At 37.3% G+C, this 23,552-nt stretch overlaps 1 protein-coding gene across 2 annotated transcripts in view; it reads right to left on the reverse strand.

Moving 5' to 3' along the window:
- Positions 1-22,071, reverse strand: part of CHM (CHM Rab escort protein) — a 236,020-nt gene extending 213,949 nt beyond the window's left edge. Inside the window, exon 1 of one of the 2 annotated variants that reach the window (XM_045472794.1) lies at positions 21,996-22,071. In XM_045472794.1, coding sequence (XP_045328750.1) covers positions 21,996-22,044 — 49 coding nt within the window. In that variant the 5' untranslated portion in view covers positions 22,045-22,071. The remainder of the gene's footprint in view (positions 1-21,995) is intronic. The other variant, XM_045472793.1, reaches the window with a different exon arrangement.
- Between the last annotated feature and the right edge of the window lie 1,481 nt (positions 22,072-23,552).

The raw sequence follows: 23,552 nt of genomic DNA on the forward strand, positions 1-23,552 counted from the left end.
AAACTTGGCAGGCCATTTGAGTACAACAGTGGAAATTGGGAGGAATTTTGCAGGCTCCAACCTATGCATGAGTACAAAAGAACCCCTGGGAGTGCTAGGGTAGTTGGGGGAGTGGGAGGTTGAGTTGGGCCTTAGAAACATAGGAAACCAATTATGCAAACTCTCCCTCTAGATAACCCCCTGCACTGAGAAGTAACTATTGGAAATCTAATCCAAAATCATAAGAACAGGAAAAATAGGGGGAAAGGAAAGAGAAGCTCCATACAAAACTAGGGGAAGGTAACACAGCCAGCAGGATCTCAGGCTGTTTCTATTACTTTGGGAAACAAAGAAAAGAGAGATCTAGAACAGTGGTTTTAGAAAAGCTTTCCTGGTTCACACTCCCGAGTAAAAGAACATAAAGAAGTTTGATGTAAAAATGAGCAAAGCAAAAAGGATCTTAGTTGAGAATCCTATTAATTGTAAATACACACACACACACACACACACACACACACACACAGATTAAGGAGTAAAAAAATAACCTATTCAATGTAAAATCCTATAATACAATGAGTAATCTCTTTGAATGTAAAAAAATTACAGAATAAGGACTGAAATAATATCCGAGACAATGAAATAACGGCATGCCAGAAAGAGATGCTCACAAAATAAATGAAAACCACAAACCATGGTAATATAAGCTAAAACAATGAAAGAAATATAAGAAAATGATAGATCTGGAGGTTTTGGTGAGGAAGATGGCGGCGTAGGAGGACGCTGGGCTCACCGCATCCTGCTGATCACTTAGATTCCACCCACACCTGCCTAAATAACCCAGAAAACCGCCAGAAGACTACCAGAATGGATTCTCCGGAGCCAAGCGTAGACGAGAGGCCCACGGAAGAGGGTAGGAAGGGCAGAGAGGCAGTGCGCTACAGGCACTGGCAGGAGGGAGCCTGGGCGGTGGAGGGGCAGCCCGCCCTGCAAGGCAGAGCCCTAGAGTCTGGCTTACAAAAGTGGAGGGGCTGGACTGCGTGAGCTCTGACAGCCAGCGGGGCTTCACTCATATGACAACTTTAAGAAACAAAACAGATGAACTTAAGGGAAGGGAAACAAAAATAATATAAAAACAGGGAGGGGGACAAAACATAAGAGACTCCTATGGAGAACATAAAGAGGGTTACTGCAGGGGTTGTGGAGTGGAGATGGGCTAAATGGGTAAGGGGTATTAAGGAATATACCCCTGAAATCATTGTTGCACTACATGCTAACTTGGATGTAAATTAAAAAAATAAGTTAATTAAAAATAAATTAAAAAATTTTTTAAAAAAAGAAATAAAAAACAAGAACGGAGCATTACAGCAAAGAAACAGAATGGTAAATGTCTTAGGAAAAACTGAAGAGGTAAACAAGGGCATGAAGGTACTGTAGTTATGGTTAAAAAGGAAAGGCCTTACATTTTAGATATATATTAAAAAATTTACAGAGAATATAATATCTTGAATTTACTTAAAAATAATTTAAGGCTGGATAGTGTAATGAGAAAATGGAAGGGAAAAATGGAATGGAATAGGGAACATTAAATCACCCATAAATTGATAAATGTTAGAACTGGGAGATTGGTACATGGGGGTTATTTTAGTCTACTTTTTCATGTTTGAAGTTTTCGATAATAAAAAGATTTTTAGAGATTTTTTTTTTCAACGTTTATTTATTTTTGGGACAGAGAGAGACAGAGCATGAACGGGGGAGGGGCAGAGAGAGAGGGAGACACAGAATCTGAAACAGGCTCCAGGCTCTGAGCCATCAGCCCAGAGCCCGACGCGGGCCTCGAACTCACGGACCGGGAGATCGTGACCTGGCTGAAGTCGGACGCTTAACCGACTGCGCCACCCAGGCGCCCCCATAATAAAAAGATTTAAAAATAAAATTTAGTACCAAATTTTTGACAGCTAATGAAAGCTGGGGCCTATCAAATAATCTCTTGGAAAGCTGACATTTAGTATTCAGTTTTTACTAACATGGAGAAAAACAGATCAACTCAAATTCTCTTAATGTTAATAGTTTTACTAAGTAATGTAAATACTTACTAAAACCTTACAGGAAATGAAATAAGCAGATTCCACCAGAATTAAATTTTACTTGATTTTCTTTATACTAATATTTCTGTTGTATCAATTTAAGTAACCAAAATGATCTTTTTCTAAAATTTATTTATTTATTGAGAGAGAGAGTGCATGCATGCAAGTGAGCAGGGGAGGGGGAGGGGGAGGGAGAGAGGGGGAGAAAGAGAATCCCAAGCAGGCTCCATGCTGTCAGCACAGAGCCCCACTCGGGACTCAATCCCAGAACCCATGAGCCAAAATTAAGAGTCAGACGCTTAACCGACTGAGCCACCCCAGTGCTCCCCAGAATGATTTTTTCACAGCAAAGAATATCCCAGGGAAGCTCCCTTCAACCTTAATACTTAACTTGTGACGAAGAAAATAAACTTTCTGTGTTCAGAACATATTTTATTGTATGCCAAGAAGAAAAGTGAACTTAATTGCATTACTTGGTAAGCTATGAAACTAAATGATGTAAGAGACTGTGTACTCATTCCAAGAGCGCTATAATCATGAAACAAATAATCTTCTTCCCTTATTTAAAATCCTATCATGAAATCTAGTTTTTAAAAAGTAGAGAAAAACAAACTATAAGCCTTATAAACTAAGTTTGAAAGGACTTCTGAATTTGTTTGTTCAAGCCATATAACATTCTATAAAGTAAAAACACTTCAAATTTCAAATGTACTCTCATTATGTATTGAAGAGAAAACTGGCTACATATCATTTAGAAAACATTAAGAATAATTATTTTATCCTTATTAAAAGCTGAACAGTGATTGCATTGAGTTTACTAAAACAGTTGAAGGATAAAGTTTTATTTAATGAAAATTACCACTTTATTTCATTAAGAATTTAATTAGGGCTGGGGCGCCTGGGTTGCTCAGTCGGTTGGGCATCCGACTTTGGCTCAGGTCATGATCTCGCGGTTTGTGAGTTCAGGCCCCGCGTGGGGCTCTGTGCTGACAGCTCAGAGCCTGGAGCCTGTTTCGGATTCTGTGTCTCCCTCTCTCTCTCTCTCTGACCCTCCCCCGTTCATGCTCTGTCTCTGTCTCAAAAATAAATAAACGTTAAAAAAAAAATTTAAAAAAAAAGAATTTAGGGCTGCTCAAGAGAAGGAAGAGCAAACAGTCCATGGACATATAGTCTGGAAACAGCCATCTGAGGAGCGCCTGGAACATACAGTAGGGAGGTTATTTGTTCATCTCAGAGTAAGTCCCTAAGAGGCAGCATTTACAGAGAGAATGGCTGGTGCCATTTCCCTCTGGGCCAGATGGACTTAACAGATACATTTAGAACATTCCATCCTAAAACAGCAGAATGCACATTGATTTCAACTGCACATGGAACATTCTCCAAAACAGATCACATACTAGCCCATAAGACAAACCTCAACAAATCCAAGACCAAAGTCATACCATGCATCTTGTCTGACCTCAGACTATGACGCTAAAAGACAACCACAAGAAAAAAATCTGGAAAAACTACAAATAAATGGACATTAAACAACATGCTACTAAATAATAAATGGGTCAACCAGAAAATCAAAAAAGAATTTAAAAAGTACATGGAAACAAATGAAAATGAAAACACAATGGTCCAAAACATTTATGATGCACCAAAAGTGGTTCTAAGAGGAAAGTTTACCATAATAAAGGCCTACCTCAAAAGCTAGAATAATCTTAAATACACAACCTAACCTTACACCTAAAAGAGCGAGAAAAAGAACAATCAAAACCTAAAATCAGCAGAGGTAGGGAAATAATGAAGATTAGAGCAGAAATAAATAATATAGAAACAAATAATATAGAAACAAAACAAAATAAACAACAACAAAAAACAGATCAAATGAAACCAGAGGATGGTTCTTTGAAAAATATCCTTAAAATTGATAAACCTCTAGCCAGACTTATCAAGAAAAAAAGAGAAAGGACTCAAATACACAAAATCACAAATGAGAGAGGAGAAATAACAACCAACACTACAGAAATACAAACAATTCTAAGAGAATATTAAAAAATTACATGCCAACAAACTGAGCAATCTGGAAGAAATGGGTGAATTCCTAGAAACATACAAATTCCAAAACTGAAACAAGATAAAATACAAAATTTGAACAGACTGATAACCTGCAAAGAATGAGTCCATACTAAAAACCTCCTACCAAAAGTCCAGACCAGATGGCTTCACAGGTACATTCTACCAAACATTTGAAGGAAAGTTAACACCTATTCCTCTCAAACCATTCCAAAAAAATTGAAAAAGAAAACTTTGAAATTCATTTTATGAGGCCAACATTACCCTGATACTAAAACCAGATAAAGACACAACAAAAAAAGCAAACTATAGGCCAATATCTCTGATAAACATAGATTTGCATCTAACAAAGTATCACTAAACCAAACCCAACAATAGAATAAACATCATTAATCATGATCAAGTGAGATTTATTCCTGGGTTGCAAGAGTGGTTCAATAACCACAAATCAATCAATGTGATGTATCACATCAATAAGAGGAAGGATAAAACCATATGATCATTTTTTTAAGTTTATTTGAGAGAAAGCAAGCACACACACATGCAGAGAAGGGGCAGAGACAGAGGGAAAGACAAAGTTTCAAGGAAGCATCACACTGTAAGCATGGAGACTGACACAGGGCTCCATGCGGGGCTCAAACCCAGGAACTGTGAGATCATAACCTGAGCCAAAACCAAGAGCCTGACACTTAACTGACTGAGCCACTCAGGCACCCCCATAGGATAATTTCAATAGAGACAGAAGAAGCATCTGACACAGAACATCCATTCATGATAAAAAGCCTAAAGTAGGTCTAGAGGCAACATACCTCAACATAATAAAGGCCATAAATATGAGAAACTCACAGCTAACATCATCCTTAATGGGGAAAAACTGAGAGCTTTTTCCCAAAGGTCAGTAACAAGACCAGGATGTCCACTCTCACCCCTTGTATTCACCATAGAACTAAAATCCTAGCCATAGCAATCAGACAACAAAAAGAAATAAAAGCCATCAAAATGCGTAAGAAACAAGTAAAACCCTGACTACTTGCAGATGACATGATACTATATATACAAGGGTGGCTCAGTCAGTTGAGCTTCTGACTTCAGCTTAGGTCATGGTCTCGCACTTCGTGAGTTCGAGCCCCGCGTCGGGCTCTGTGCTGACAGCTCAGAGCCCGGAGCCTGCTTCAGATTCTGTATCTCTCTCTCTCTCTCTCCCCCTCCCCTGCTCATGCTCTGCCTCTCTCTGTCTCTCAAAAATTAAAAAAAAATGTGAAAAATTTTTAAAAAAATAATAAAAACTCCACCAAACACCTGCTAGAACTAATGAGAAAATTCAGTAAAGTCACACAATATAAAATTAATGTACAGAAATCTGTTGCATTTCTATACATCAATAATCTAGAAAGAGAAATTAATAATTCCATTTCCAATTACACCAAAATAAAAAAGACACCTAGAAATAAACTTAACCACAGAGGTGAAAGACCTGTACTCTGAAAACTATAAAACATTGATGAAAGAAATTCAATATGACACAGAGAAATGGAAAGACATTCCATGCTCATGGACTAAAAGAAGTATCGTTTAAATGTCTATAATACCCAAAGCAATCTATACGTTTAATGCAACCCTTGCCAAAATACCACCAAAATTTTTCACAGAGCCAGAACAATCCTAAAATTTGTGTGAAACCACAAAAGACCCCGAATAACCAAAGCAACCTGGAAAAAGAAAAGCAAAGCTGAGTCATCAAATTCCAGGCTTCAAATTATATTATAAATTTATAGTAATCAAAACAGTATAGTACTAGCACAAAAATAGACACATAGATCAATGGAATAGAATAGAAAAACCATGGGGCACCTGGGTGGCTCAGTCAGTTAAGTGTCCAACTTCAGCTCAGGTCATAATCTCACAGTTCATGAGTTCAAGCCCCGCATTCAGCTCTGTGCTGACAGCTCAGAGTCTGGAGCCTGCTTCAGATTCTGTATCTCCCTCTCTCTCTGCCCTTCCCCCACTCTTGCTCTGTCTCTGTCTCTCTCTCAAAAATAACCATTAAAAAAAAATTAAAAAAAAATAGAAAACCCAGAAAGGAAACCATAACCCTATGGTTAACTAATATTTGACAAAGCAGGAAAGACTATCCAATGGGAAAAAGACAGCATCTTCAACAAATGGTGTTGGGAAAACTGGACAGCAACATGCAAAATAATCAAACTGGACCACTTTCTTAAACTATACACAAAAGTAAATTCAGAATGGATCAAAGACCTAAATGTAAGACCTGAAACCACAAAAATCTGAGAGTAGAACACAGGTAGTAACCTCTTTGACACCAGCCATAGCAAGTTTTCTTCTGGATATGTCTCCTGAGGCATGGGAAACAAAAGCAAAACTAAGCTTTTGGAACTACATCAAAATAAAAAGTTTCTGCACAGTGAAGGAAAACAATCAACAAAACCAAAAGGCAACCTACAGAATGGGAGAAGATATTTGCAAATAATATATCTGATAAAGGGTTAGTATCCAAAATCTATAAAGAATTTCTAAAACTCAACACCTGGAAAACAAATAATCTAATTAGAAAATGGCCGGAAGACATAAACAGTCATTTCTCTAAAGAAGATATCCAGATGGCCAACAGACACATGAAAAGCTGCTTACCGCCACTAATAAGTGGAAAATGCAAATCAAAACCACAATGTGGTATCACTTCACACTTGACAGAATGGCTAAAATCAACAACACAAGAAACAACAGGTGTTGGTAAGGATGTAGAGAAAGGGAAACTTTCCTGCACTGTTGGTGGGAATGCAAACTGGTGCAGCCACTGTGGAATACAACATGGAGGTTCCTCAAGAAGTTAAAAATAGAACTAAAATGGGGCCACTGGGTGGCTCAATTAAGCGCCCAACTCTTTATTTTGGCTCAGGTCACAGATCTCACAGTTTATGGGATCGAGCCCCATGTCGGGCTCTGCGCTGGCACCGTGGAGCCTTCTTGGGACTCTCTCTCCCTCTCTCTATGCCCCTCCACCCCACTCACTCGCTCTCGCTCTCTCTCAAGTAAAAAATAAATAAATAAATAAACTTAAAAAAATACAACTACCCTATGATCCATCATTCTACTAGTATTTATCAAAAAAATACAAACACTAATTCAAAGGGATACATGTACCCCTCTGTTTATTGCAGTATTATTTACAATAGCCAAGTTATGGAAGCGTCCCAAGTGTCCATCAACTGATAAATGGATAAAAAATATGTAGTATATATATACAATGGAATATTACTTAGTCATAAATAAGAATGAAACTTTGCCATTTGCAAGGATGTGGATAGAGCTAGGAAGTATAATGTAAGACAGATAACTCAGAGAAAGAGAAATACCATATTATTTCACTCATTTGTGAAATTAAAAAACAAACAATACAAATGAGCAAAAGGAAATACATAGAAAGAAACCAAGAAACAGACTCCTAACTATAGAGAACAAAGAGATGGTTACCAAAGGGGTGGTGGTTGAGGGATGGGTTAAATAGGTGATGGAGATTGAGGAATGCACTTGTAGTGATGAGCACTGGGTGATGTATGGAGTTGTTGAACCTGAAACTAATATAACCATGTATGTTAACTAACTGGAATTAAAATAAAAACTTAAACACTTTTAGTTTAAAAATAATAACAGTAACAAAATGCCTAAAAAGCAGCATGACAGCTACATTTCTTTTTCATTTTCTCTTACATTGCAAATATGATACAGCACTAAAGAAAATATTTTAATCATACATAACCTGACCTCTAACAATTTTTCATTTTTCCCTTACTTTTCAGTCTTTGTCCACATGTATACATAGGGCCGAAATTGAAACATAGAGGGGTTAAGTAATTTGTCCAAAGTCATATACCCAAAAAATGTCAAGTTAATATTGGAACCTAGCCATGCTGCCTCGAGTCTGTACTCTTTTTTTAAGTTTATTTATTTATTTTGAGAGACAGAGAGAGAGAGTGAGAGTGGGGGAGGGGCAGAAAGAGAAAGGGAGAGAGAGAATCCCAAGCAGGTTCCATGCTGCCAGCACAGAGCCTGATGTGGGGCTCAGATTCACCAACTGTGAGATCATAACCTGAGCCAAAATCAAGATTCTGATGCTTAACCGACTGAGCCACCCAGGCACCCCTCAAGTCTGTACACATTTTTTAAAACTTTTTTTAATGCTTATTTATTTTTGAGAGAGACCGAGTGTGAGTGGGGGAGGGGCAGCGTGAGAGGGAGACATAGAATCCAAAACAGGCTCCAGGCTCTGAGCTGTCAGCAGAGCCCAAGGCGGGGCTCTAAGTCATGAACCGTGAGATCATGACCTGAACTGAAGTCGGATGCTTAACCAACTGAGCAACCCAGGCATCCCGAGTCTATACCCTTAAGTAGTATATGACATCTAAATCTCTTTGCCCATCCCCACCAGGCAAGCTTACAATTAATTCAATTTCCTGAATGACTTGATTTTCAGAAATGAGTAGTCTAACCGGTAGACACCAATAATGCTAGAAAGGTGTGTTTCCTTTTATGAATTATTAAATTGGCATTCAGTGGCAGCTACTCAGTGTAGAAGAAATCAAAGAACTAAGAATCAAAGATAAAAACTTTTGCAAGACCTAATGAAAACACTTATTTATATAAAACTTACTGATGGTAAAATAATTATGTGAATAGTTTGTATCAAATCAAATATTTGTACAGTGCTAAATTACCAATACACAGATTATTTTCAATACACAGTGAAAAACATACCCATACAAATAGAAGAATCAGATTGTCATCATCCTAATCCAGGGTTAATCTTAGCAACACTCATGGTGGATCAACCAGATATGATGTGTGTTCTGGTATGATCCAACATAATATCCAATCACTAAGAATAAATTCTAGCCAAAAATGTTAACCTGAATCCATCAAGCCTTTAGGTATAATTCTCAGTTTACAGGAAAAACATAGGCTAGAGGAATAAGGTAACTGATACCACAAGGAAGAAAGCAGCCAAATCCAAAAGGCAGAACATTCTGTACGATCACTGGCCCAGTCTCAACATTCCAGTCATCGTTAAAAATTAAAAAAAGGAACAACAACAACAACTATGCTAGGATAAAACAGACTTACAGGACACTAAAAACCAGAAGCAAAGTATAATACTGAATTGGACACATATTTATAAATATCAACTATGAAGGGTATTGGGATGGATGTTTGTAGAAAGTTAAATATAGTCTGTGTACTGTAGATAAAAATGTACTATAATGGATAGAAACGTGAGGATTATTGACTGAAAAAGTTGCAGAATGATATGTACAGATGATCTTATTTTATCATGGATATATTTTTAACATTACATATTTCCTGGGTTGGGGGAGGCTTGAAAAACTGTAAACCAAAGGGCAAATATATAATTACTTTGGGAAATAGGCATAACCTACTGAAGTTGGAAGATCTGTAAACCTAGTACTACACAGTAGTAGTCAGCATGTGTGTCTGTACGTGTGTGTGTTGTGTGTATGCGAGTACATGTGAGTGGGGGGGGATTACATCTGTATGCATCTGTACAGATGAATCTCACGAGCATAACACTGGTCAATAAAAGCAACTCACAAAAAGAATACATACAATAGAATTCCAAAAGTTAGACAAGGGTCAAAAACAGGTAAGGCAATATATTTTTTAGAGATACATACCCATGTAATAAAACCACCTTAAAAAATACAAGGGAACAATACAACTTATCATAATGGTTACATCTGTGGGAAAGGAAGAGAATATAAATTATGGTGGTACACACAGGGAGCTTCTAAAGTCTGGTAATGTTCTGGTTATGGTCTTTTTACTTGGGTCATACATACGCACCATTCATTTTATTATTGTTCACTGAAATAAATATACACACACATATACACATATTTCACTTGTATGTATGATGTTTTGTAATAAAAATGAAAGCTGTGTACCAGATCTTGGGCCACATTGTAAGACTGCCCATTCCACCAGTTAGCTGGCCTCCTGGGAGATTTCAGAGCTCTTTAATATAGAATTTTTATATTATTTTCAAATTTCACTATGATAAGCAGCTTTAAAATAGATGTCACTTTGGTAGCTTTTAACTCTACTGAATGATTTTCTCAAATTCTCAGATCTGGAGTTACTGAGTCTAAGGGAATAAACACACTTACAATTCTCAGTACAAACTGTCAAATTACTTTTCCCAAATATTGTCCCAATTTATAATATCACCATATTAATTGAATACAACTTCACTGACAACTCATTGTTACTTTTAATTTAGTGTTTTTAATTTTTAAATTATTTTGAATTCAACTATTAGGAAACAATATTTTCCCAGCAGTTTGCTGACTATTTCTATCTTCTCTTTATATTTTCTGCCCATTTGTCTAAAGAGATCTTGATATTTTTCACATAAACTTGAAGGTACTCATTATCTGTAATTAGTCCTGTTAGGAGTTGCAAATATTCCTATTCTGTTTTTTTTTCTTTGGTTTTCTATTTTTCAAAGTAGATGCTATAATTTTCAATATATTAAATATTATCTTTTGTTTTTTCAGATTTCAAAGAGGAAAAGTTATCCTTTCCCTACAGATCAGATGACTCAATCTATTCCTACTTTATAGTTCCCACTTTGAAAGAGACTATATGCTGAAAGAAACACTCAGATTATTGTCAGAAAGCCCCAAAATTGATCATATGGTAAAAAAAAAAAATTTAAGTTTACTTATTTAAGAGACAGAGCGAGTGAGCGAGTGAACACATGCACAAGAGCAGGGGAGGGGCTAAGAAAGAGGGAGAGAGAATCCCAAGCAGGATCTGTGCTGGAAGAGCACAACACAGAGCTGATCTCACAAACCATGAGATCATGACCTGAGCTGACTGAACTGAAAGCAATAGTCAGAGGCTTAACTGACTGAGTCACCCAGGCGTGCCACTCCCTCACAAAAAAAAAAGAAAATTGTAATTTCAGTTCAATGGTGTAAGAACAGATAATTAGATCAATGGTGTTAGAATAACTGGCTGGTGATTTAGAGGGGGGAAAAACACTCGTACTCTACAACAAAGTAAATTTCAAGTGAACTTAAATTTAAATGTAAAAAATAAAATATTGAAAAATAAACTGAGTTAATATTTACTTAATCTTGGAGGGGAAGGCTTTTTATGCATATCTCCAAAGGCAGTTAACAAAAGTAACACAAGTTATATGTAAAACTAGTGAAATCTGAATGAGGTCATTGGGTAAGGTCAATTTCCTGGTTGTGAAATCTGAATAAGGTCAGTGGGTAAGGTCAATTTCCTGTTTATGATTTATCCAAAATTTTACTTGCCACATACATATTGTGAAGTATATGCAGGATCTTCTCATTAATAAAGTGAGAACTTACCACTGCATGTGAGTCTATAATTATCTCTAAATAAAAATTTGTAACAAGGACACTGGGAAGGCCATTTGGTTGACATGGAATGATGTTCAAGACATACTGTGAGGTAAAAAATAGCTTTCAAAACAGTGTCTGATACACTTTTATAAACACAGGAAAATATACATACATCTATACACACAAACCGAGAAAACATTTGGAAGTATACAAAAGTGCTATTATTATGTTAATAACACAGCCCTTGGAGGAAAAAGATATTACCATATTCATTCTGCCAATTAAGATGCATCCATTGTAAGTTCTGACAAACACTGAAAATTGTAGGAACCAAAAGAATAGTCAACCAAAAAAAGACAAGCTTCAAAAATAGGACAATGAGTCCAATACTTGATCTTGAAAATTTAATTTGCAAGTGAAGAAAACTAAAAAAGAAAGACATAAAATGGCAAGCTCCAGCACAGGCACAAGCAGCCTATATGTCATTTTTAACAATGATTTTATTTCAGTGGTTAATTATGTATCTTGAAATCAATGAAAACAGATTATTGCTTGAAATTTGACTGTATTCTCAGATCCCATTTTTTTTTTTTACCATTACTTTAGTGGCTGTGATTTTTTTCCCTCAGTTTTAAGGAATAATACAACCATGTCATGCAATTCACCTTAATCAAAATGTTGGCAGGCCGATAGAGATTTCATGATGCTGTCAATGATGAGTTAATACCACAAGACTTTGTTGGCATCAGGATTTTAATGTCAACAATGGTGACTCCTAGAAAATGAAGCAACTGCCACCCACAAAGCTAGGGCATACTAATATAATATTTATAATATTATTTGCAAATGACATATCAGATAAAGGGTTACTATTCAAAATCTATAAAGAAGTGATCAAACTCAACACCCAAAAAACAATCCAGTGAAGAAATGGGCAAAAGACATGAATAGACACTTCTCCAAAGAAGACATCCAGATGGACAACTGACACATGAAAAAATGCTCAACATCACTCATCATCAGGGAAATACAAATCAAAACCACGGGGTACCACCTCACACCTGTCAGAATGGCTAACATTAACAACTCAGGCAACAGATGTTGGCGAGGATGTGGAGAAAGAGGATCTCTTTTGCATTGTTGGTGGGAATGCAAGCTGGTGCAGCCACTCTGGAAAACAGTATGGAGGTTCCTAAAAAATTAAAAATACAACTACCCTATGACCCAGCAATTGCACTACTAGGTATTTATCCAAGGGATACAGGTGTGCTGTTTCAAAAGGGCACGTGCACCCCCATGTTTAAAGCAGCACTATCAACAACAGCAAACGTATGGAAAGAGCCCAAGTGTCCATCGATGGATGAATGGATAAAGATGTGGTATATATACAATGGAGTATTACTCGGCAATCAAAAAGAATGAAATCTTGCCATTTGCAACTACATGGATGGAACTGGAGGGGATTATGCTAAGTGAAATTAGTCAGTAAGAGAGACAAAAATCTTATGACTTCACTCATATGAGGACTTTAAGAGACCAAACAGATAAACATAAGGGAAGGGAAACAAAAATAATATAAAAACAGGGAGGGGGACAAAACATAAGAGACTCTTCAATATGGAGAACAAACAGAGGATTACTGGAGGGGTTGTTGGGAGGGGAGGGGAATGGGCTAAATGGGTAAGAGGCATTAAGGAATCTACTCCTGAAATCACTGTTGCACTATATGCTAACTAACTTGGATGTAAATTAACAAAATAAATAAAATACTAAAAAAATATATATTGGTAGTATAACGTATTTTTCTACTTGGAAGAATCCTACAAGCTCAATGTAATAAGAGAGTTTTAGCTACAGTAACTCCAGTCTTAATAGTTTGACCTAGGTTAAACTTAACTAAGACTTAGGTTACATATTTGTAAAATGGAGATTAACTGTATTCACTACAGACAGGGTTATTGTGAGAATCAGAGGAAATGATGCGTTTTAAGATGGGGCGCCCTGGGTGGTTCAGTCAGTTAAGCATCAGACTTCAGCTCAGGTCATGATCTCATGGTTCATGGGTTCAAGCCCCACATCAGGCTCTGTGATGACAGCTCAGAGCCTGGAGCCTGCTTCAGATTCTGTGTCCTCCTCTCTCTTTGCCCCTCCCCCACTTATGACAGCATGCATTCTATTTCTCTCAAAAATAAACATTAAAAAAAAATTTTTAAAAGAGCTTAGAACAGTACTTGCATATGTTTCATATATTTGTTTAACAGTATGTTGTATGTGCTGAAATTCTCTGTCATCTATTTGGCTTATATACCTCATGCCAAAGTAATACAGTTCATAGAAAAATAAGGGTTAGAACTCACAATTCAGTAAGTCATGGGAATGAAAGGCAGAGAGCATAAGGAACACAGTCGATGATACTGTAATAGCAATGCAATGAGACAGATGGTAACTACACTTATGGTGAACATAGTGTAATATATAAACTTGTCAAATCACTAAATTGTAAATCTGAAACTAATGTAATTGTGTCGACTATACTCAAATAAATTTTTTTATTTAAAAAAGAACTCACAACTCAGCATCTTCCTAATATGCCCTATATCTGTAAATAAAGCCCTATTTCTCTATACTTTAGCTTGTGTAAACTTTTCTATAATAATTATTTTAAACTCATATATAGAAAAGTAGTTTGTGCACCTGGGTGGCTCAGTTGGTTGAGCATCTGACCCTTGATTTTGGCTTGGGATATAATCCCAGGGTTCCGAGATCGAGCCCCACTTCTGGCTCTGTGCTGAGTGTGGAGCCTGCTTGGGGTTCTATCTCTCCCTTTGTCCCCCTCCCCCGCTTGCACTCAAAAAAAAAAAAAAAAGGAGGAAGAAGACAAGAAAAAAGAAAAAAAGAAAGTAGTTTTAACAAATGTGCAAATGTGGATCACAGATATATGATCCAAACATTTCAAAGCAATATAAATGATTAAAACTCCATTAACCAATAGCCATTGTAACTCAATGTGAACACTAGGCTGGAAAAAAAGATATGTTAGAACATTACATAGGGAAAAAAGTAGATGTTGGTACTATTCTAAAAGTGATATAAACCAAATTGGTCAAGTAGTATGACTTAAATTCTTGGTAAAATCCAATGAAATGAAATACCCTAATAAGTATTAATAACACTAATGCCAATAATACTTGCATACTGGCCAAGCTGTCCTTGATCTCTTATTGGCAAACTATTTTTTAAATAGCCTCAATATGATAATGATAATATGATGGCTCTCATAATCCTGCTTTGGAAAATCACTGTGTGATAAGTTATCATCTCTTTTTACACTGCCCTTTAATAAGATTATTAGAAAAGCAAAAACACAGTAAGTCAATGTTTCAAAGTATGCCTATTATTTTGGCCATGACTAAATAACCCCAAAATGTTTCCAATCCCTCTAGCATATTACACACACACACACACAGTGTTTTAATATATATGTTAATAAAAACTGATAGCGACTTCTGGTTGATTTTACTTTTTTTTTTTCCCAACGTTTATTTATTTTTGGGACAGAGAGAGACAGAGCATGAATGGGGGAGGGGCAGAGAGAGAGGGAGACACAGAATCGGAAACAGGTTCCAGGCTCTGAGCCATCAGCCCAGAGCCCGACGCGGGGCTCGAACTCCCAGACCGCGAGATCGTGACCTGGCTGAAGTCGGACGCTTAACCGACTGCGCCACCCAGGCGCCCCCTGGTTGATTTTACTTTTAAAACCATTCATATACATAGCATGCACATCCTAACATTTTAGTTAAAAGACTCTGCATTGAAACTGAATAGCAGGTGATTTAGCATGAGTAACAGGTCAATTATACAGAATTGTAATTGTTTCTTTGCATTGGGATTTTATGTTAAACATGGGAATGTGATGGTGAGCAGCCATATTTGATTTTAATTGCTGCAGCTTGAGTTCTCTAAAACATCAGGAGAACACTAGAGAAAATGACATGAGGCAAGGGAGATGAAAATGATGCTGCAGAGGGAACTCTGGTAACAAATGTAGCTCTCTCTGAGGAATTGGCTATGATTTACAGGGAAGGATAAGCCTCTTCCAAAGAGTCTCCTCCAGCATTAGACAACTCCCTTTACTTACCTCAGTACTGAAAGCAGAAAAGACATACTTTTCCATCAATAAATGCCTGAAGAATTGCAAACCATTTTTCAGAACAGCAAAATCCTTAGGCTTTCTTTAGCTCCTTCAACATTCTTACACTGACAAAGAAGCATTTCATACTATGCCCCAAAGAAGATAAATCTGTTCAAAATCTTTAAACAAAACAGGGGTGCCTGGGTGGCTCAGCTGGTTAAGTGTCTGGCTCTTGATTTCAGCTCAGGTCAGGAGTCTTATGGTTCGTAGGATCAAGCCCTGCATCGGGCTGACTGGCAGTGTGGAGCTGGCTTGGGATTCTCTCTGCCCCTCTCTGTGTACTCTCTCTCTCTTTCTCTCTTAAAATTAATAAATTAATTTAAAAAAAACTTTAGACAAAATAAAATGACAAATAAAGCTGATAAATGAAAAAGAATAAAATAAAAATATAGAAAACCTGTAAACCCAGATAAGAAATCTGTTAGAAACAGTAGTAATAGATGCACAATGAAAGGTCTTTCCTACCAATGAGCCAATGGGGAAGAGGACAATGACTCAGACACCTGAATCTTTCTTCTGCTTTCCATGAAGAGCCCTTCCTGAAAGCATTCAGGTAGCAATAGTGACGATAAAAGCACCTTGGGATAGAATTATGGGCCATAAAAATCAACTACATTTTCTGAGTATTTACTAAGCATTTTATAGGAATTATTTCATCGAATCCTTAACAGAGCTCTGTGAAGTTTGTTCTCATGTAGAGATAAGAATATTGAAACTTAGGCTTTAAGGAACATGTATGAGGTAGCACAAGAGGCACAGCTGATTCAAACCCAGTCTGTCTCACTTCAGAACTACATTGTCAATTACATTGCTCAAATGAGACACATACATGTCAAAGTCAATAAAATATAAGGATGGTATAGCATTTGTAAAACCAAAGGACTTTTGAAATACAATTACCATTACTATTCATTGTTACTCAGTTAATATCCTCTAGACTTTAAGACTTTTTGCTCCTGACCACCCCCCAAAAATGTGTATATAGTATATATGCTTGAATTTTATAGTGATTTATTATACATATATGAAATATTTGTTTCATAAAACTATACTCATCCTTACTACATGTAACATATTCTAATATATTCTATTCTTTTCTCTTAATGCTGGAATTAATTTCATGACCCACAAATAGGTGGCATCTTGCAATTACCAAAAAAAATAAACAAACAAAAACAAACTCAGCTCTGGACCATAAGTGCATGTATGTTTGGAAATACAAAGAGAAGTATGAGCATCCTGTCATGTTAGAACTTCATACAGCCATCCTGAGAGAAGATTAAATAAAATATGTATGTGGGAAATCACTTAGCACAGAGTCTGGCACAAAGGCATAATTGGTAAATATGTTTCCACGAAACCTCTTGCAGCACTACTATCCCCAAACATTTAGAGAAGTGAAGCTACACCACCACCATCAAAGCATTATAGTCACTGAGCTGCCAGCCAAGGTTGACTTTTTGATTCTTAACCAACATCAAAGGATGGAAGTGTGCTACCTACATGCCCTTCCTGATAAAAGCAACTTCTTGTTTCCAAAAAAATTTTTATGAGCCATTTTGATACAAAAATTTTTAAAGTATATTAAACACTGACTTGACTTCTTGAAAGGACTAGACAGAATTTAGCCTTTTCAAGGACACAGGGTCACACTTCTGCATGCACAATGGTGCAGAACACTCAACTTTACAACTAGTAGATAGGTCACCTAATTCAAATCTCCCACTTTACAGATGAACAAACTGGTATCCCAAGAGGAGATGCAATTTGTCCAAAGTCACCCAATAGAAAGGTCAAGTGATTCCCATCACACCATGCTGCCACGTCTATTATTGTACTATGTCGAGCACTATCTAGCAAGGTAGTCACAATATAAGAACAATACTTTTGTAATTTCTCTTATATTTGTTATTTTGGTTATCTCATTTCTTTCCCCATAATCTTTAGCAATAAAACTCTTAAGTCAAAAAAGATCTAGAGGCACCTAGGTGGCTCAGTTGGTTAAGCGTCCAACTTCAGCTCAGGTCATGATCTCATGGTTCGTGGGTTTGACCCAATTCAGGCTCCGTCATGACAGCTCAGAGCCTGGAGCCTGCTTTGGATTCTATGTCTCCCTCTCTCTCTCTGCCTCTCTCTCAAAAATAAACTTTAAAACAAAAAAGGATCTATGTTAGGGCACCTGGGTGGCTCAGTCAGTTAAGTGTCCAACTCTGGCTCAGGTCATGATATCCTGGTTTGTGAGTTTGAGTCCCACATAGGGCTCTCTGCTGTCAAAGCAGGACCTGCTTCGGATCCTCTGTCTCCCTCTCTTTCTGCCCCACCTTGGCCTGCACGAGTGTGTTCTCTCTCTCTCTCTCTCTCTCTCGCTCTCTCGCTCTCTCAAAAATGAAAATTAAAATAAAAGGGATCTATGTGTTTATCCTCTGCAGGAAAAACTTTAAGCTAGCCCGTCTTAGGGAAAGAACTCCCAAAATATAATGTCTATGGTGTACTTCAGAAAGAAAAGGGATGCAGACTGAATCACTATGTGGTCTTCAGAAAGCAAAAAGGATGCAATGAAAAGCCCACATTGGTTTCAGAACAAACAGTTCTGTGGATGTGACTGTCAGAAACCTCAACCAGTCTCTGAAAATAGGCAATATCGTAAACTTCACAAGGGCAGAGACTAAGTTCTCAGTAAATGTGAGTTGAATACTCTGAAAAATGAGTGTTTGTCACTACATAAACTGGTCCCAGGCCATTGTACTGTTGGATGTAGGCTTGCACTTTAGGTGTCTGTCTCTTCCCTTTCCTATTAAGACATGAACTGTCACTTATGTCTAATGACACCACCCAAATACAGTTTTTGTAGAAGTTGATAACACTGTATCTTCTAAATAGGATGTTTCTAATATGCTCTGAGAACACTAGAATTATTTCTAAAATTAGAATAAATATGCTCTAATTAAGGGCCTGAAGGATTCCACTATGTAAGAAGCACATCAATATTACCACAGCTCTCCTAACTTCCATCTTGCCTGCTCTTCTGTTGAATTGTTGGCTCTGAAGCAGACTGCAGTACAGAGGTTGCCTGATGTCACCTCCATTGAGGTGTTATGTTACTGGGACTATTTTTAACCTGAAACCAAGGATACTTCTCGGTAACCTACAAAATTATCATTCCAATGTCTTTTTAAACGGCAAAATGCCTTGAAAATGACGACTGTGTACCCCAACTGAAAGCCACTTTCTAGACGCATCATTTATTTCCAGTTTTGTCCTCTCCTTTGAGACTCCAGTCAGCCTTCCTTCCTTTTTTCCTTTTTCTACTTTATTTTTCACAGTTCAAACACTTTATTTTATTCATCTGCCTTTGGGTGTCTGAGAGATATTTCCTGTATTTTGTAATCAAAAGGATATGGACATAACTAAGAAAATACATACAAAACTTTATCTTCCCATAATCTCTTCAAAACATGATCTTAAGGGAAATCTTATGATATGTAAAGTAAAAAACAAAAAACAGAAAAACACTAATCAAAGACAAAGGGATTTAAGTATTATCCACATGATTTTACTTGAAGCAATGGTCTCTTGATGACATAAACTAGAACTAAATTTACTAAAATAAAAATTACATTTCACAGCCTACTTCTTCATGTTTGTGATACATGCATGATTAACTCTTCTTTTCTCAGTAAAACTGAATCTAAGAAACGCTGCTTTTTCTAAGATTTACTCAAGCTAGTATTTAGTAATGCAAACATTTTTAAGGCTACTTTAAGCAAACTATTTCAAAAAAGAAATATTCCAAACACATTAAAAATAATTCCAATTAAAGATGAACATAAAGGAAGGGAAGCAAAAATAAGATAAAAACAGAGAGGGACACAAACCTTAAGAGACTCTTAAATACAGAGAACTGAGGGTTGCTGAATGGGTGTTGGGTGGGGGATGGGCTAAATGGGTGATGGGCGTTAAGAAGGGCACTTGTTGGGATGAGCACTGGGTGTTGTATCTAGTGAGGAATCACTAAATTATATTCCTGAAATCATTATTACACTAGATGTTAACTAAATTGGATTTAAATAAATAAATTAAATAATTCCAATTAAATAATGATTGGAATTATTGAAGTCATTTGGGAAACAACTTTTAACTAATTTTTCCATCTTGACATGCCTAAAAACAAAGCTTCATAACATGAATTTATGCAATGTGCTTGATAAACTCAGAATATGTTCACCAGTAAGTGATATGAAAAACAACTTTTAAGATTAAATTCAAGTAAGTTTTTCCCATACTTTGAGAAATATTACTTTCACTGGAACAAGTCTAAAATGAATCTTTTTTTAAATACACCAGATGCCACCTAATTCAATTTTCTGGATCACACACAGCATCTTCCTACCTCTACCATAACAGACTCTAACAGAATGAAAATAGTTCATATTATGAACTGAACCAGAAAGCAAACTATTTATTATAAGAATTAGTAGCATTTAATAGGAATTAGCACTCTTATCAATTAAAATTTGAATCCAGATAGGAAAAAAATCTCTTAATGTTTCAAAAAATTTTAAAAACACCCCAACTTTCTAGGTAAAAAAAAGGAAGGCAATAATATAGAATCCAAGTATGGTATTAACAACTATTCAAAAATGGATGTTCTTCTCAGTTTCAAAATAGAGTGGAGAGAACAAATGAATAGTCTATAGGCTCCTTCCAGCTCTCATCCAACATTTGTTCACAGCAGCTACAGACAAGTTATCTGCAGCCATGCAGTTTTCAGGATGGGAATAAACATGTCTTTGCTGTCCTGAGAACAATTACCCAAGTGCCACTACAATAAGAATTTTGGTTAGACAACACCTGAAAGGATATCTAGTGTACCCTCTCTGTATTTAAAAACAAGGAAACTGAGGCTCAGAGAGATTAAATGCCCTAGTAATTCAAACAGGTATATTTAAATACCTGCAAGATCTAGTAACTTTTCCCAATTATTAGAGTTATATGGGTTAACTCTAAGGGTCTGAACCACTGATTCTCCTTCTGAGATGGAATGGGCCTTTGGAAATTTACCAGCTGTGTGATCTTGAGCACACTGCAACCTTTCTAAGCCCCAGTTTCCTCTTCTGTAAAGTGTAGAGAATACCTACTCTAACGAGGTGGTTGTGAGAATTGCATACGGCTTGTAAAGTGCTTAGCACATCGATTAGCAAATAATAAGCATTCAAAACCAGGTAGCTATAATTTTTACTTGGCCCTGGCAACATGGCTGCCCCTACTGTTTGAGAACAAACAGCGAACTCCATTCATTAACACAACGGACAGGTAATCATCCACCAGAGCTTTTCCGGCCTACCACATTCTGCAAACAGCAGAAAACCCCACTCAACAACCTATTTCACCACATTTCAAATCCACCCTTTACACTGTTAAAAAACAAAATACTAACTGCTGCCAAGTGTCTTCTACCACAAGTGGTACGTTAAATTTGTCAACTAGATATTGAAGGGGATTTTCTGGCTCCACCCAAAACATGGAGAATAAATGATGGGAAAACAAGGGGAAGATAAGGTCACACATCTGAAATGGAATTCACAGAAGCTTCTTCTCAGATCATTTAGTTGTGAGTAGATAGGTGGGTGTCAGAAAGCAAAACGCTACCTTTCAGCATCATAAAGCAGGAATAATGGCTACCTCAACAAAATACAATTCCCCAGGCCTCTCAACATAAAAGAATCCGTTTCCTGGTCCTAGTAATTAATACGCACACGAACAACACCTGAGCATCCTTCTCGAAAAACTGAAGGCTAAGCTGTATCCGAGCTGCAATACACCCTAGGACTACATACATATATGAAAAACTCCTACTAAAGGGCGAGACAAAATTACGGAGAATATCGCCTTGAAATCAACAAGGTGGGGATCATGTTATGCCAAAAGGCGTCTCCATGGATAAAGTCCCGATCCTCCATTCTCATGACACTGCAAAACCCACCACCCTCTAAGGAAATTACAGGAACCACCCGCAGCAACCAACCTCTGCAATCGGCATCGATCAGATCGACCCCTACTCAAACGGCGCTAAGTACCGTGGGTCCAAGCCCCTCCCTGGAGCTGCTAACTCCCGCGCTGACTCCACACTACCTCACTTCCTTCCAGTCCTCCCTGCTATGCTCAACCCCCGGCATTTCTCACCAACCTTCGCCACTGACAGAAAAGGTAGGAACGAGATAGACTTCCTACACTTTGTTCGGGGAGTACCAGAGCCACACATACCCGTCCCTATTACGATCACGTCAAACTCCGAAGGGAGATTATCCGCCATCTTGAGAGAAAACGTGTCATGTGACAATCGCTTGTGGAAATGAGATCAAGTCAGGCATTGCCCTGGTAGAAGGCGGAAGGGAAAACAGTGCATTCTGGATATTGTAGTTCTTGGGTGGCCGGTCCAGGTAGGCGGCTACAACATTTTATTTGAAATGTTTACACGAATGTTAAAAGTTCATTTTATTTTCCAGGCAGAGTGCAGTGGCGCATTTAGCCTGGAGGTTTGAGGTAGTAATGAGGTGGAGATTTTCACTCTAGCTAGCTAGGATGAATGTGGGGAAACCTGGGTGTCCCTTGACGATGAAGCAAGAATTGGAATATATGAAGGGTGGAGTGAAATTGAAAGGGGATTGCTCTGTGAACAAAGGAAATTTTCATTCCAGTCTTGAAACTGTTTCCCCTAGCGTGTCTGTTCTTTTGTTTTGGCCTCTGAGGCATAATTTTACGCACCAACACTTTAAAACTATATCCCATATATTTTTTGCCTCCATACCTCCCCAACGAAAACCCACGAAAACCGTCTCGCCCTAGTCTAGCCCTAGTTTCTCCAGAATGGAACCTAAATTGAGTCTGCATTTGTTCTAGTTAGTCCAGCCGGACATCCGGCAGTATATATTTAGAAAATTAGCCTTGCTTTACAGCAGCGAAAAAAGATATGAAAGCATAGTAGTTGCTTGATAAGCGCCTAATGATTCTGAATCTAGTTTTTTATACATATGCACGGAGTCCATACAAGATTCTTCTGATAAGCTGCTGCAGAAATGACCATGATAAAATGGCCTTTATAGTAAAGTGATTGTATTTGATGAGGGGCTTTAGGGTTCGTTGTGTAGTTATTTTATAAGCGTTTCAAAATAATTCAAAGCGAGTGCAGTAGTGGACCTTCCCTTACACAACTTGTCCTCTGAATCGTTTGTGGTTTCCCAGTCACACTGTTGTTCCTCCAGCATGGGATTACCTTCCCATTCTCTACCTAACATATCCTTAAGATTCAGTTTAGCTTCTACCACCTCCTCCTTTTATGTCCTCCCTATATTGGGTTAAATTTCCATAGGTAGTGCTAACATTCTGTCATAGTCTTCCATATTGCCCTGAAATTATTTGCATTTAGGTTGGTTCCTATACAGTACACATATCTACATATGTACAAAAATACACACCCAGATAGGCCTAAATTATAAGACCTTCTATGACAGGGACTGTGCCTTATTTATCTTTTTACCCCCTGCATCTAACGTGGGCCTCTTGCTTAGTAGGATGCCAGTGTTTGCTGAACTGGTTAGTTCTGACTCCCTTAATAGATGGTAAGTACTGTGAATACAGGGACTGAGTATTCCATCTTTATACCTACCCACAACTATCATGTGTCATATTTTGAAGATGCTCAATACCTGTTTCTTTGCTAAGGTTCCATGAAAATTCTTTAAAACTGTACTTTACTGGGATTGGGTTTTGTTTTGTTTTGCTGCATTTTGCCATAATCTTTAGCAACATTTTACATGCTTC

The sequence above is a fragment of the Leopardus geoffroyi genome, chromosome X, assembly GCF_018350155.1.
Source record: "Leopardus geoffroyi isolate Oge1 chromosome X, O.geoffroyi_Oge1_pat1.0, whole genome shotgun sequence".
NCBI lineage: Eukaryota > Metazoa > Chordata > Mammalia > Carnivora > Felidae > Leopardus > Leopardus geoffroyi.